We start from the raw sequence: 14,520 nt of genomic DNA, 5'->3' as shown, positions 1-14,520 counted from the left end.
CACGGCCATTGTCCAAAACACCGCCGCGCTGCTGACGTCGCCTACTTCGGTGCCGCAAATTCCTATCCGATCGGTGGCCGAACGGTGTGTCCAGCAGCATCAAAACCAAGAGCTCGGGCACCCGGAATTGGGTGGAACATTATGAATCACCTTCGCCACGGTTTTCGTGCAGCGCCCTTTCGTCCACGATCGTTTTCGATTTTCTCCCTCTCTCTCTCTCGCTCGCGTGCGCTCTCTCTGTCGGAGAACACACCAGGGGCATAGAATGAACCGTTCGTCTCTCGTCAGGCACACCATTAGATTACACACAACCACACACAGTCAACCACCGACCGCAGATTCGATCTGGCGGACACTCTGCCGGGCGAACCACAATCACCGGGGGTAATGTAATGGATTTTTTTGACTTAATTTGCGTTGTTTTTCTCCTCACACCAGCTGTTCGATCGCGACTGTTGCGGTCCTATCCGTCGTACACTTGGATGCTGCGATTAACGTTGTCGGATCGTTCACCGCTTACTGCCTTTCACCCCTCGGCTCAGCCTTATGCTCACACCTGAGCCAATTCTTTCCACTGCTGCGTGACGTTAGGATGACCCGGCTCAAATCCACCTGTTGTCCATTTGTCTGCCACCCACACCCACTCTTTCGGACAATCCTCTATCCGTGCCAGGGGTTTTATGTCACGCACGAATTCCACATAAAACCTGGTCACAAATAACTTCCAAAGCGCGCGGTTGAGGCTGCATTTCAAAGCGTCAAAGAGACCGTGCGGCGATGGCCAGGAAAAAAACTGTGGAAAGAAAACACTCACAGACTCAATGAACTTTCCTTTCATTCATTGCTCCGGCCCTTCACCGGGGGACGGGGGCAATTGGCGAATGAGGAGGTGATGTTCCGTGCCCTATCTTCTAGTAGCAATCGAAAAACTTACAAAAGCGGCCAACGAGGTACACAGCCAGAACGCACACACAAGGCGGTTGCCAAACAAACGGGCCGTCAGAGTGCGAGCGAGACGGCAAGCAAGCTGCCACACGGTTCCCGTTGCACGAACGGTGGAATGAGCGGAGTGGCGAAAGTTGCATAATAAACATGTCATTATTTCTATCATTTATCCCTCGCCGTTGCACTTGACGGCGCGTTGGCCAGCGAGTTGCTCTGGTGATGGGGCGACGATGTATGCTGGTGTGTGCAGCACGCTCTGTAGCGGTTTCAACATCATGCTCCCTTTCATTTCACCTGCACTGCGCGCACCACCTTCTTCGATGCGCGTCTTCTACCAACAGGTTACCCCGATTGGCGACGGACGGACGGACGTACGGACGACGAGAAGCAGAAGAAGCGAGAAGAAAAAATTACTAAACCGTAAACTTTTGTTTTTCTTCTCCACACGTCCCTTCTCTTTTTCGCCCGTAGCCTCACTCGTCGGGCGGCATTGATGATGGTCTCGTTTTTTTCCCACCGAAATTAATGAACGCACACACTCCTACCCGAAACCGTCCGGTGAAGCATAATTATGTGCACCCGCCGCCCGCCGCCGATTGCTGCGCCGTCTGCTTACCGCCTTACCCGTCACAACTTGATCACGCGCTTGAAAAGACAAAATATTTTCTGTTTTTTCCTCACTCAGAACCGAATAACCGGCCACCGTGATCACCGGTTTCGCCTGGCCAATCGATAAAGGCCGAGTGCACTGTGACGATTCCCGACCCTGGTTCACGCTGTTTGGTATTTTTACTACGCCGGAAGGGACGGAATGTGCGTAGTTTTCTTTTTTGTCGCATGCATTCCAGCGGCCCGCAACGGACAAGTGGACGTCCCGACCACCGTGTCCGCGCGTGAGAGCGTGTGCGTGGGCATATTGTATGCGCCCATTGTACGTGAGCCTTTTCGATCTGATGGAATTTGGTGCGACTGCGACCCGCAGCTTGGCGCTACGCAAACAAGGGGTTAGCATTTCAGCACGAATCACGGCTTATCGCACACCGATGGGTTCACCTTTGCTTCGAACCGTTAATAAACTACGAGCCGCGAAGCAGCATACATTCACAAACACACCAGAAAACAAGCTACGGCTTTGCTCGGCTCATGGGGCCCATTCTCCGATTTACATCGGCTAGTTTCACGGGACACAAGCGAACGCAAGGGACTCCTAACACAACCATTACCGTTTAGAAGTATCACACTGCCGTTCGTAGGCAAACCGAATCAAACTTAAAGCAAAAACAACGGAAGCAGACGGATCCGAGCCTCGTCGTCGCCCTCCATTTTCAAACAAACTGTACTGCGGCCAGCAACGTTTTGACACGACAGGCAAAGTGGGCTCGGTGGACTCGCTCAATTGTTCCGAATTCGAACAGTCCGCCGGGATGTCCCTTCGCAGTCCGTCGGTTCGAGCAGCTGCTAGCCCTGTAAAATTCAGTTTGTGGGAGTTTCAATAATGATTCCGAACAACGAAAAGTCACCATCCGAGGACGAAAAATCGCTTAATTCAATCAAAACCACAATTATTTAAAGTTTAAAAATATAATAAAATTGAACGCAAAAATCAATTATTATTATCATCGTATTTTTCAACTGCTCTTTGATGTGCAACATCAAATATTAACGTTTGGCATTGCTTGCACATTTTTATCGGGAATTAGTATAGAAAACTGCGAAAAAATACAGTTTTTCAACTTTGTTTCTATAAAATGTTTAAATTTAAATTTGTTTTTTCACTGCTCCCTCTGTCGTTGAGCACTCGAAGCACAACAACAATAAATTGCACCAGCTGTCGAAAACCACGCACACTACCAACACCATTTGACAGCTGACAACAATCGGTTTTTCTTCGCTCTCCTGGGAGTTGTTTTTGCAAACTCTAATTTGGTCTTATCGAGTTATCAGGCGGTTCAGTGTTCTGCCTTCCCCAGTTCCTTCAACCTTCCATTCGGTGCTCTGACTGAACCAGAACGTCTGCGAAGCGGCAATCTGAACGATAGGGCTCGCAATAGTGTCCATTGTTGTGCATTAAACAGTCGCTAATCGGGAGGCTATTTGAATAACGCTAATTACCGAGTGCTTCCAATCGTGCGGTCACTTCGTCGTGCATGTGTGCCCGTTCTATGAATCACACTGCCAGAAAAAAGTGATAAACAACTGCCGTGGTGCCAGAGAGTACAAAATAAGCGACCGGGTACGCACTGACGAAAGGATGGCCACGATCGATCGGATTAAGGAGAACTTCCCCATCCATTGGCACGTATGGAACAACGATTTCCAGGAGCTACAGCAGGCAATCAATGAAAAATCGGTAAATCAAGAGGTGTTTTCAGTTTCTATTAAGTCCACCCAGACGATCCATATTGCGAGGCTGGGTCCCCCGGGAACGCACCGGTTAATCTAATTAGTTGCTACCGTTTCACGATAATTCGATTAGTCTTGTTTGTGCGACACCGGCAAAAACAATCACGGCCCGCATGGGAAACCGCGACCATGGAGGAATAGTTACGTTACGCACCTGCACAGGAACCATACTAAAAACAATTATTTCTTCTGCTTATGTAGCACGATTTGGAAAAACTAGACCCGAGAGGACGCACGCCGCTTATGCTGGCAGTAAAGTTGTGTCACCTGGAATGCGTCAAAGCGCTGCTCGCGGCCAAGTGTAACGCCAACGTTGAATGCGACGGATGGTCCGGTGAGTAAGCTATTCGATGGTGATGATGGTTTGTTTCTTGTATTATCTAACTAACTGATAAATCATACTTATCTCTTTCTCCCATCGCCAGTGGTTCAGGAAGCAGTGTGCTCGGGCGATGCAAACATTCTGACCGCCATCCTCGAGGTGCGCGATTTGCAGCGCCACATTAAGCGTGTTTCACATGTACCGCAACTACTACAACACCTCCAGGATACGCCAGATTTTTACGTCGAAATGAAGTGGGAGTTTACCAGCTGGGTGCCGCTGATGTCACGGGTTTGCCCTAGCGACACGTACAAGGTGTTCAAACGGGGCGCAAATGTACGCATCGACACGACGCTGCTCGGCTTCGACAACAACACCTGGCAGCGAGGCAACCGCAGCTACATCTACAAGGGCCAATCGAACACGGCCAGCATGATCGAGATCGATCACGACACGGGCGAGGTGTCGATCGAGCACATGCGCAACATCGAGTCAGAAAACATTGACGGAATTCGGCCGAGCCGTGAGGCGGTACAGCTGAGGTTGCAGGCACCGGTTATCTGCAACCACATCGATATGGACAAGATCAGTTTCGAGCGCAACAAATCCGGGTTCTGGGGGTGGCGCAGCGAGAAGGTGGAATCGATCAATGGCTACGAGTGTAAGGTGTATGGGGCGAGCAATGTGAAGTTCATTACGCGCACCCGCAACGAGCACCTGGGAGACGATCAGGGGAGGACGAAAAATTCCCGCACTCCCCTGCAGCACTTTCTTGGTATGACTGACGAGGACTACGATCACACGGCATCCGGGTCGATAAGTGCGCTTAGGGAAACGTCTTCCTCGGTGGGCGAAGACCGCTCGCCGGATGGGTCGGAGGCCGGTGCGGGTGCTATTGGTGGACAGGGAGCGACGAACAGCAGCCCGGCCGAGCAGCAGCAGCAGCAGGCACCGACGGCCGAAGAGTACTTTTCCGACGTCGACCTCGGTGGCCGGGATATTGGGAAACCCAAGCGAATCAGTGCCAAAGAGCAACACTTTAAGGCAAACATTTGGCTGAGCGAAGAGTTTCCTATCAAGCTACAGGAACAGGTGCTACCGATTCTGGATCTCATGTCCACAATGGCCAGCCCGCACGTGTCGAAGCTGCGGGACTTTATAACGATGCAGCTTCCGGCGGGATTCCCGGTGAAAATCGGTACGACTACGCTCACTGCGTAACACGAGAACGATTAAGTTGATGGATTGTTTCGTGTTCTTACAGAAATCCCCCTATTTCACGTCCTGAACGCGGTGGTAACGTTTGGCAACGTGTTTGCAACCGAAAACCCAGTTCCACACGTAAGCAATATTCAGGAAAGTGACGACCGCATATCGTGCATCATCGACGACGCGTGCTTCGAGGTGCCGAGCGAGTATGGTGTGCGACGCGGTGGCACGGACTTCCGTCAGCAGCTCACCTTCGAGGACGAAGACGAACTGATGCAGTTCGCCATCCAGCAGAGCTTGGTCGAATCTGGCAGTGAGAACGACAAGGTTGACATCTGGGAAGCACTGAAGGCCCCGCGGCCACTCACGCCGCAGTACTACGAAGACGAGCAGCTACAAAGGTGAGATGGTGCGGACGCTTGCCGTCGGTGAAAAAAAAGAAGCTTTTGGGAGTACCTCCAAGGAGTCGGTGGAGTCGAATGTCCCACTGCAGCCACGGTGGTCTTATTTCGCTCTTCATCTCTTGTTTTTTTTACGCCCAAAACATTTCTAAAGTTTTAATATTTATCTCTTTCTGTGTTTTCTCTTTTTCCATTTTTCACATCACTTTCGTTCTTTGCTTCCCTCTTTTTCGCTCTCGATCTACTTTCAATCCGTAACAAACGCACTGCGATTGATTTTAACGTACATCGTTATCGCTTCACACGTTTTCGGTTTACCGTTCGTTTGTGAACTCACTCACGGAATTCAGTCCTTCCCGCTCGGTTTCTGGCGATGGCAAAAAATCGAATACTACCACTTCCCTCATTGGAGGGATGCTGCCAGCTTCCATTGCCAGAAGTCCGCTGAAGAAACTGTTTTCCAAAAGTTAACTGATCAACTAGTTGAAGGCCTCTTGCTGACATTCCTTACCGCGTATTTATTTTTAGTGGCGGCATTTTATGCATTTTTCTTTCGCACCGTAGCTGCATAGCATAGCGTTATTTTATAGGCCTGGTATTCACTCTACTAGTGACACGTAGTGCGCCGTGTTTCGTATGTGAACATAAACTCACTAAGTGTTTATTGTTAGAGAAAAATCCTTTTAGGTTGCAGTAACTCTAGCTCCAGTTTGCTATCGCCCGTATTTTTGTGTAGTGGTTTCTAAAATGATGAAAATTAGATGAAGTCTCACTAAAATGCCTTGGCTTGAGTAAATCGATAGTCGATCAAACCGTTTACAACACATTCGTCCGTATTCTTCCTTTCGATGCGCAGCCGTAGCACTGCGCCCTGCCCCTTTTCATCCAGTTTCACCCTGCAATTTCGTATTTTATCGCTAGTACCAAACGATCACAAACCACACCATGGTTCGCTTCTCTATGTTGTGTAATTCACAGAGCTTTGCAAGAATCACTGATAACTGGATACCAGCAGAGCCGAGGCGACGGTAGCCACGCGGTATCATCCGGTTCCGGTGTCGCGTCGGACACCAACTCCACACTAGCACTAGCACACGACGGTGCGTCCGACGCAACCGACGACAGGCTACCCGACTATCTCGACCCAAATCTGGAACTGGCGATCAAGCTTAGCCAAGAGGAAGAGGCTCGCCGTGAAGAGGAACGGTTGCGTGAGGAGCAAATGTTGGCCGAAGTACTGCGGCTGAGTTTACAGGAGAAGTAAAAACCCATTCGGCAGCCGAGCTCCAATATACCGAGAGATGTTCAACCAAACAAGCCAAAAAGCGATGCTGTTGAGAAAACAGTAGGAAACGATATTCTACACACGCCACCTATCGCTTGAATCCTGCATCTTTCCCTTTTTTCTCATTCCATTCTCACTATCGAGAAACTAAGCTTGCTGCAAGGGACAGAGAGAAGTGAGAGTCAAAACGTGGGCTAATCAACGGGTGATTTGCTGTCTTTTTGCTAATGTAGAAAAGAAACCACTTCCCGACATAGGGACGAAGTTTCCAGCGTGATCGTCATCAGTACAGTCCATTTTGCACCTAGTTTCGTAAGCTTTGGCTTCTTTCCGTTCCGCTTTAGGTTTACTTTAGGGGCTGCTAGTTCGTTCTGCGAGTGTCGCACTTTTTCCTGCATATGTTTTTGCGCAACTCCCTCGCGCAACACTCCGCCGGTAGCAGAGGAATTCCGACCAAGGTGATCCAATCATCGAACACTAACGATCTGGAGCGAGCACGACTCCTGGCGACGATTAGATCGAAAGCATGCGCGATGAATGCTGCGAGGATTTGAATCGCACAGTAACACAGTCGTTGTACCTACATGTAACGCGTGGCGCGCGCGGGCAAAACAAAACTATTTTATACTACTCGCTTCATAATAACACGATCAATAAATTTTATCTATTTATATACTAACCGGCACAGTTTCGGGGTTCTTTCCTGAGCGAGCCGAGGCAAAACAGGGGATATTATGTTAGCCCATGATCTAACAGCAATTCCAGCGCGGCATACAAGGCCGCTTCCGATGTGCCACCACACAGTTTTCTATGGTTTTCGATAAGTTTTTTATTTCATCGTGTCTCAAGTTTAATTCAAACTAATAGCGAAGAGTGAAGAACACTGTCGGTAGAGCATCACAACACGACGTGGTGACACATACAATCACAAAAAGCATTGTTGAAAAACGCACATGGTACTCGTCGCAGAAAGTTTTTCACAATCCAAGTTAGCCGGTGTAGCTCTCAGAACGGCTCCGCGGTCACGCGCGTCCGTTTAAAGATTTACGCATGCTAATAGGCACAACTGGGGATACAGTTTGTAGCCATCTGGGCGAAGAACCGTTTGTCAGTTGCTGACAACGTAAAACTATTTACAGAACTCGTAACCATTACTCTCGGACGCGGCCACCGAAATTGTGTGTGTGGTTTGGAACTCGGTGGCCATGTTTTTCTTTGTGTGTCGAGAGATGTTTTCTGTGTTATCTGCATTAGGAAATTTATGATAAAAAAAACGAAATAGTTGTTGGGATAATGCAATGAAAAAGAATCTCTCACACACCCAGAAATAAATGCGCAAATGAACCAACATAACCTTGTAATGATGAACGTCCGGTGACACTTTAGATGTCGTCATAATCCTCGTCCATGCCGGGGATCGTGGACGAGAGCGCGGAAAAGATTGGTGGTGCCGTCGTCGGGCTCGGGCTTGGAAGGACCGGCGTCGTGGGTGTGGATTGTGCTGAGGTACTAAAGCTGCTCGTGGTGGACGAACCGACGGCACTTCCCGGGGAAACGCAAACGGCGCTTAAATTTGTAGGGTGGTGCTGCTGTCTCTCCGTCGTTCGTGTCACGATCGTAGAAGGCACGTGCTTTGCGGGAGCCGTTACCGTCACCAGCCGGCTGAGATCGATTTTAACCGTAGGCTGAGCAGCCGCTTTGGTGGGGTTTGTGGTTGCCGCGGTAACTGAGCCCGTCGCCACCGTCGGTAGCTTCAGGTTGGAGTAGTCCAGCTTGATGACAGGATCCACCGCGGAGACGGTCGGTGAAGCTATGCTGGGAAGTATGTCTATTTTGAACGGTATCGCGGGTACGGTCGAACTGGCGGGTGCCGAATTGAGCCGGCTAAGCTTCGGGGGCGGCGGACTGTCGGTACTTTCTTCCAGTGGTATTTCTTTGTAAAAGTTTAAACTACCACCCTGGCCCGGAAAGCCCCGTTTCATCGTAGTGTTTGTATGCTGCGCAAACGTGGAACCTGTTGTCGTTCCCGGTGAGTATGATTCCGACCGTTGAAATGAGCCGGCAACCTGTGCCGGCACCTCGTACGGTAACGTTCCTCCCAGGCCGCCACCGTTCGATGAGGATGTTGACGTCGATGCCGGTGAGGTACCCTCGTTGCCGTATCCGGCCTCCGAACCAGAGAGTTCCTCATTGGTGCCAATGTCCGGGATATTTTTCACTAAATCTCGTAGAAAGTCGAACCGACTCTCGGACGTGATGCACTGCTTCATGTGCGACGGTGACAGAGTTTTGGCGTTGCGCGCGTTGGTGATTTTCAGCGTTTTCGTGAGTAGCGATTCGACGAACAGTTCCAGTGTTCGAGGTACGCTGATGGGGAAAATCTTTAAGAATTAAGGAAAATTCACTTATCGAAAACAGCATAGAAATAGGAAGCACCGTCAAAGGGATTCCGTCATTTGGAAAGGATATAGATTATGACTGGAACAGCCTGTGCCACCTTTCCTACTTCCTCGTCTGTTTGCATAATCTTCTTGATGCGTCCCTGTGGAAGTACGAAACACGGGCCAATCAAAAGACGCTGTCAAAAATCCCGCTTTTTTACTTTTCCTCGCTGCACAAACTTACCGCCGGAAAGCGGGCATTGTACTTTTTCTTTTTCGATGGCATCCTTCCAGGCGTTCACAAAGCGCACAAAAGCCGGATGGGAGGATTTGTTTAATGAATCCCGCAGCTTCCCTTATCTACTACGCCTTGCTGAGCGGCGCAGCGCGTATTGAACCTATCTACTTGCCGTTTCGATAGGCGCGGATTGCCCGTAAAGAAGTGCCGCCGTTACCTGTAATCGCTATCACTTGTCACACTTTGAGAGGGAGTAGAATAATTCAACACGGTAAAAAACAAACTGTGGGAAGCGGCCAAATCCGACGATTTATGCTGTGAACAACACAATTCTCTATCCAAAAAACTCTAACCAAACCAGCCGTCGTTTTTTTATCAACCTTGCGTCAAAATGACACTGTCAGTGAAGCGGTGTAATGCGCAGTTTTGGCTCAAGCAGGGCTGCATTTGGAAGGTTAAGCCTGTGCTGGTGGTTTTGTACTGCTCACAATTTCATTGTCGCTTTAATCACCAAAATAAAATGTTTTAGGATTTCACGAAAATGCTTTGAAATACCGATTTTCATCGCAAAACTCGTTTGTCCCTAGGGTCGGTGCAAAGCCAACTCTGTCGGTGTAAAGGGCTGTGTTTACTTTTTTATGGGTTGCGATCTGTCAAACGTAAAGAAGGACATCGTGTGAAGTTACTCGCTCGCTGATTTTGTTTCGTAAGCGGTCGCATTGCCGCCGGCTCCCCGCGAGGAAAGCTTATTACGATTCGGACATTTTAAGGGTCACTGGTGAATGTCCGGAATTCTCGTATCCACTAACGAGCGATTATGCGCTTAGGGCATCTAGGAAAGATCGGAATCGGCTGGTAAGTGTGTGGCGCGGAAAACCCTCTCAGTGGCATTGATCGCTGCCTCTTATCGCTATCATGTTTCTCTCACCCTCGAATCTGCAGGGCCATCATTAGCGTGCTAGGGATTGGAGGGTTCGTAGCCTCGAAGCAATCTGTCGACAAGAACCGGTATGAGAATATGAAAATTCGCGAACGTATGCGACAATCGAACGTTGGCGATTACGAAGTGAAGAACCCAAGACGATACGAAGCGTAGGGCAGGTTTTTGGTTGATTGGCGACGTAGAACGACACAACCGATTTCAGTAAACACACTTTGAAAGACATCAGAATCGAAAACTGTGAAACCGCACACCAAAATGAGTGTCCCAGAATTGAACGCGGCCCAGCAGGCAAAGCTACAGCTGATGCAGGAGATGGAAATTGAAATGATGTCCGATTTGTACAGCCGAATGACGCAAGCTTGTCACAAAAAGTGCATCCCACCAAAGTATGCCGATTCTGAGCTAGGTAAGAGTCGGAGAAAACACAACGCTGACTGCCTACATTTGACTTTTGTATGTTCTCGCTTTTCACAGGCAAAGGAGAATCCGTCTGCATCGACCGATGTGTGGCCAAGTATCTGGACGTTCACGAGCGTATCGGAAAAAAGTTAACTGCCATGTCGGCACAGGACGAGGATCTTAAGAAGAAGATGGGTGTGTAGAGAAATAGAAATCAAATAGCAGAAGTGCGTCACCGTTGCATTCTGAGAACGTTAGTATATCCTTTACCTAGGTTTCAGTTGTTTTTTTACTTTAAGTATAAGCAATTGCGCCGCAAAAGTCATGTCTCAGCTGTTTTGCGCATGCCAGGCTAACGGTTCAATTAGTGTTGGGGGTTTTAGCATTGTTTCAGTAAGGATCTCGACACGATCGTTTGACATAGATTGCATTATGTGTGGCGAACGACAATGGATGGAAGCTGAAGCGATCAAAGGCGATGGTTTGGTTGAAGCAAATAAAACCACATAACCCCGGAATCAACGACACTGTGTACGGTGGGAAGGTATTTCTGTTTCCTCTCGTTTTTATTCGTCACGCAGTATTGCAAGTTCTTCCGGTATCGCGTGCACTCTCAGCTGCTTTTCCATCATCAAATCGAGCAGTTGCGAGAGTTCTTGCGGTGCGAACGATGCTCCGTCCAAATACAGAGCTTTGTTCCACGGACAGGCTTCCAGTGCAGCATACAGCGTTTTGCGGCACTGCTCCAGCACGCTATACCCGGGAGGTGCGTTAGGTTGATCGAAAAGTTCTCGCAAATACAAACGCCACAGTAGAGCATTCTGGTGTAGTGAAGCGACCGTTGATTTAACTGCTCCGGACAGTAAGTTCAGAATTCGATGCTTGTAGGGTGTACAATCTTTCTGAGAATTGTGATCGACATTCACGTGCGTTCCTCGATGGTGAGCCGCCATGACCATCAAAAGAACCGCTTGTGGCGATAGATGCTTACTGAGTGCGTTCCGCAAACGAAACCACGGAACGCTTTCATTGAACACTACTGAACGTAACGTGTACAGATTGGCAGGAAACTCTTGCAGTGCGCGGTCGATCACATCGAGAAATTGTTTCATGTTTACGCGGGATCTGCCTTGGTGTTCACCGTGTGGTCCGCGGCTGATCTCGAAGAGTTGCAGATAAATTCCGTAGATTTGCTCGCGCAAAAAACGATGCCGTGCGTTGGCCGGTTCGTTGAGAAGAAAGAGAAACGTTTCGAGCTGCTTGGCCGCTTCGGCAAACCCCTCGGACCGAGTTAGCGTCAGATAGAAGACGTAAGCCTTGATGGCATTTATCAAAGCACTGGGATGAAAGTATTGCTCAATCGTAACATCGTGTGTGTTGATATCTGTTTCATTCCGCATCGCGACATTAACACGATCGTTGAGCCTCTGCAAAGCAGACAATTTCATCGTATCCGGTACCGTCATCTCGTTCTGGCTTTTTTCTGACTGAAAGCTAAGTTCAATAGGTTTCAGCGTGACGTAGGTTAGCGCACGAATCGCCTCCAATGTATGACCGTTGCACAGAAGCACTTCCACCATCGCTAGCACGAGTGAATACAACTCATTCTCCTGCTCGGTATCTGGCTGATCTCGTTGTTCCGCGTTTGAACCGTGCACTTGAACCGAGGTGTTGAATATTTTTCTACACTGTCCCTCCAGACTGCCGGTCATTTCGTACTCCAGCAGCCCGTATTCGGTGTACACGAGTAGATTGTTCTGGTTCGAAGCGTGCGTGTGTTTGAGAATATTTTTCACACGACCTCGAATCATTTTTAGGTTCGCCTCACTCAGTTGATGGCCACCTGATGCTTTCTCCCAACACACCAAAGTCCGTTCAAACTGTAGATAAAGAACGAGCAGTATCGCGCTTTGTTCGCCTTTAAAATGATCAATGGCCAGGGTAAGGAACGTTCGTACCATCTCAAGGTAAGCTTCATGGGCCAAGTTTGTGCTAACAAACGTTGGTGAAACACTCAGTGTTTTGATTAGCGCATGAATGTTCGAATCGAACAGTCGATTGCGGGTTACATCGAGAAATAGGGGCAATAACTGTTCGGGATAGTCTACTTCATACGGTTCCACATGGAAGCACTCGAGTGCCTCAAAGTGGACGCTGCGAAATGGGAACTTCATCAACCTCAGCACGGTCAGAGTAAGTTCGAACGCATAGATTTTGTTGATCAACGGGTAAACAAAGCCAACAACGTCATCGTTCAACACGATCCGCTGTGGATCGCTAAGCAGCTGCTGGCCTCCGGCAAACGGCAAATAATGGAAGGCACTACGCAACATCTCGATGCGCAACCAAATTTCATTCATCGGTAGCCCTGACTTCAGTATCAACTCTTCGTACTCGATCAGCTGCTGAAAATGTTCCGGGGAACCGAACAGGCCACTGCCAGCCCCGAACCGCTCGCTAACGTTCATACTCAACGTAAGCTGCACAATACCAAACATCAGCTCACACAGACCCGCCTGACGACAGAAGGTGGCACAATTTTTAAACAACTGCAACATTGTTTCGTCACTCCGGCGTGCCATGAAGAGTGCACGGGTACTCTTCTCGTACAACTTCAAGACATCCGGCACAATGCACTGCGCCATCGAACACTGTTTGTTGCCAATAAATGCCCGCCACAGGGTAATATTCGTTTCATCTTTCGTGATCGCTTTTCGCACCAATTCAAGCACCTCGTCGGTGGGGTGCACACGCACGATCGCATTCAGATAGAGATTAAGCAACGTTTCATCCGCCGGAAGCCGGCGGCGGGCCCGCTCGATGAGTGTGAGTTCACGCTTGTGGTTCTGGTAGCTATCGAGGTTTGGAAGCGGGTGCGACTGTCGAAAATGTATCAGTTCGATCCACTTGTCGGCTGTCTCTTCGGTGCGCAGCGAACGTTCCATAGCTTCCTCGCGATCGTTTACTTCTTGCTGTGTTTCCTTCGCTTCCTCACGTTTATGTGCATTTCGGTGCACTCGGTAATATCGCTTGTACCGTTCATTCGGTACTGACCGATCATTTGAGGCGCCGAGGGGTTTCTTGGTTCCTAACCGGTACCGAGGGCAAGCGGGACGATGTAGTTTTTCAACACTCAGGTATATCTTTAAGGGGTCCACGTCGGTATAGTAGTCCGCTTCAGCTATGCAGATTCGTTCAGCGCACAGTGCCGTAGATGCACTTGAAGAAGAACTGCTGCTGCTGCTTCGTTTTGAATGTTTTCTCTTGTGCTTTTTCTTATGTTTTCCTTTTCGTTTTTTCGCTTTTTCTTCAGTGTATTTTGAGGGTCTGTGAAGAGGTTCCGCTAGGTTATCTTCACCAATTGGTTCTTGTGCTCCGGAGGTTCCTTCATCGTCGTTGACGGCGAACGGTATAAAGCTCTGGTTTGTCAACCATGCAAGCTCAGATGATTTGCTAACAACTTCTAAAACATTAGGAACAATTGTGTTAATGAGATTATCTAGAGCGTGTACATTAAATCTTACTTGTTGTTTGATCGTCATTATCTAGCCCGTACGCCGGAAACAAGGACATTGTTTTAAACTCACTATTTTAGCTACAGCAAAAACATCTCTCGATATCCTATGTTATTTGACAACATAGGGAATCTGACAGCGCGTCCTTTGGAAACGTTTCATTGTTTGCATTATCCGCAAGGTTTTTAACTGGGGGCTACATGAGGCGTAAACCTGAGCGTAAATACTTGTTGCATACGCTTTACTTACAAACAGAGGATAATTTAAGTTCTTATTTCCTGGTATAGCAACAAAATCGAAAAAAATGGATAAAAATATTCAGAAATCTATTTGTTTCTCTTCTATTTCTATTTTCTCGGACCAAAAACACGAAGCGTAAACGGTTTGACATTACAAACTAATTTTACGCTGGTTTTCACGCCTCATGTAGCCCCCCAGTAAAATTTCTTTCCCGGAACATAGTCTTCAATAGTATTTCA

General features: G+C 48.6%; 5 protein-coding genes across 7 annotated transcripts; 3 read left to right on the top strand and 2 right to left on the bottom strand.

The window, feature by feature from the left end:
• Window positions 1–3,054: 3,054 nt before the first annotated feature.
• Window positions 3,055–7,210, top strand: LOC131205668 (ankyrin repeat domain-containing protein 13D). 3 transcript variants are annotated; one of them, XM_058197866.1, is made up of 5 exons: window positions 3,055–3,295; window positions 3,550–3,682; window positions 3,774–4,868; window positions 4,935–5,280; window positions 6,259–7,210. In XM_058197866.1, exons 1-5 carry the CDS (start codon window positions 3,197–3,199, stop codon window positions 6,542–6,544), a joined length of 1,959 nt encoding a protein of 652 aa, XP_058053849.1. In that variant the 5' UTR covers window positions 3,055–3,196; the 3' UTR covers window positions 6,545–7,210. The 3 variants fall into 3 exon arrangements, with proteins under 3 accessions (XP_058053849.1, XP_058053850.1, XP_058053851.1); XM_058197867.1 differs by having other exon boundaries at window positions 3,055–3,307; XM_058197868.1 differs by having other exon boundaries at window positions 5,631–6,385.
• Window positions 7,211–7,483: 273 nt separating this feature from the next.
• On the bottom strand, window positions 7,484–9,432 carry LOC131205674 (dr1-associated corepressor). The gene is made up of 3 exons (XM_058197874.1): window positions 9,191–9,432; window positions 9,035–9,107; window positions 7,484–8,927 (listed from the first exon to the last, which is right to left on the bottom strand). The coding sequence occupies exons 1-3, from the start codon at window positions 9,230–9,232 to the stop codon at window positions 7,948–7,950; spliced, it is 1,095 nt and encodes a 364-aa protein (XP_058053857.1). The 5' UTR covers window positions 9,233–9,432; the 3' UTR covers window positions 7,484–7,947.
• A 410-nt stretch (window positions 9,433–9,842) lies between these two features.
• Window positions 9,843–10,280, top strand: LOC131205682 (uncharacterized). Its single transcript, XM_058197881.1, has 2 exons — window positions 9,843–10,039; window positions 10,127–10,280. Exons 1-2 carry the CDS (start codon window positions 10,002–10,004, stop codon window positions 10,278–10,280), a joined length of 192 nt encoding a protein of 63 aa, XP_058053864.1. The 5' UTR covers window positions 9,843–10,001.
• Window positions 10,281–10,382: 102 nt separating this feature from the next.
• Window positions 10,383–11,044, top strand: LOC131205680 (mitochondrial import inner membrane translocase subunit Tim10). Its single transcript, XM_058197880.1, has 2 exons — window positions 10,383–10,533; window positions 10,602–11,044. The coding sequence occupies exons 1-2, from the start codon at window positions 10,383–10,385 to the stop codon at window positions 10,727–10,729; spliced, it is 279 nt and encodes a 92-aa protein (XP_058053863.1). The 3' UTR covers window positions 10,730–11,044.
• A 48-nt stretch (window positions 11,045–11,092) lies between these two features.
• Window positions 11,093–14,145, bottom strand: LOC131205666 (uncharacterized). The gene is made up of 2 exons (XM_058197865.1): window positions 14,051–14,145; window positions 11,093–13,989 (listed from the first exon to the last, which is right to left on the bottom strand). Exons 1-2 carry the CDS (start codon window positions 14,097–14,099, stop codon window positions 11,093–11,095), a joined length of 2,946 nt encoding a protein of 981 aa, XP_058053848.1. The 5' UTR covers window positions 14,100–14,145.
• Between the last annotated feature and the right edge of the window lie 375 nt (window positions 14,146–14,520).

This window comes from Anopheles bellator, chromosome 1 (genome assembly GCF_943735745.2).
Source record: "Anopheles bellator chromosome 1, idAnoBellAS_SP24_06.2, whole genome shotgun sequence".
In the NCBI taxonomy this organism is placed as follows: domain Eukaryota; kingdom Metazoa; phylum Arthropoda; class Insecta; order Diptera; family Culicidae; genus Anopheles; species Anopheles bellator.
This window is presented reverse-complemented; position numbering and strand designations above follow the sequence as displayed.

Coding starts and splice junctions, on each gene's coding strand:
- LOC131205682 (XM_058197881.1), top strand. CDS start 10,002: ATGCGCTTAGGGCATCTAGGAAAGATCGGAATCGGCTG. Junction 10,040..10,126: donor GGAAAGATCGGAATCGGCTG/GTAAGTGTGTGG, acceptor TCGAATCTGCAG/GGCCATCATTAGCGTGCTAG.
- LOC131205674 (XM_058197874.1), bottom strand. CDS start 9,232: ATGCCATCGAAAAAGAAAAAGTACAATGCCCGCTTTCCGGCG. Junction 9,108..9,190: donor ACAATGCCCGCTTTCCGGCG/GTAAGTTTGTGC, acceptor GTACTTCCACAG/GGACGCATCAAGAAGATTAT. Junction 8,928..9,034: donor GGCTGTTCCAGTCATAATCT/ATATCCTTTCCA, acceptor CCATCAGCGTAC/CTCGAACACTGGAACTGTTC.
- LOC131205666 (XM_058197865.1), bottom strand. CDS start 14,099: ATGTCCTTGTTTCCGGCGTACGGGCTAGATAATGACGATCAAACAACA. Junction 13,990..14,050: donor TAATGACGATCAAACAACAA/GTAAGATTTAAT, acceptor CTAATGTTTTAG/AAGTTGTTAGCAAATCATCT.
- LOC131205668 (XM_058197867.1), top strand. CDS start 3,197: ATGGCCACGATCGATCGGATTAAGGAGAACTTCCCCATCCATTGGCAC. Junction 3,308..3,549: donor AAAAATCGGTAAATCAAGAG/GTGTTTTCAGTT, acceptor CTGCTTATGTAG/CACGATTTGGAAAAACTAGA. Junction 5,281..6,258: donor GAAGACGAGCAGCTACAAAG/GTGAGATGGTGC, acceptor TGTAATTCACAG/AGCTTTGCAAGAATCACTGA.
- LOC131205680 (XM_058197880.1), top strand. CDS start 10,383: ATGAGTGTCCCAGAATTGAACGCGGCCCAGCAGGCAAAGCTACAGCTG. Junction 10,534..10,601: donor GTATGCCGATTCTGAGCTAG/GTAAGAGTCGGA, acceptor CGCTTTTCACAG/GCAAAGGAGAATCCGTCTGC.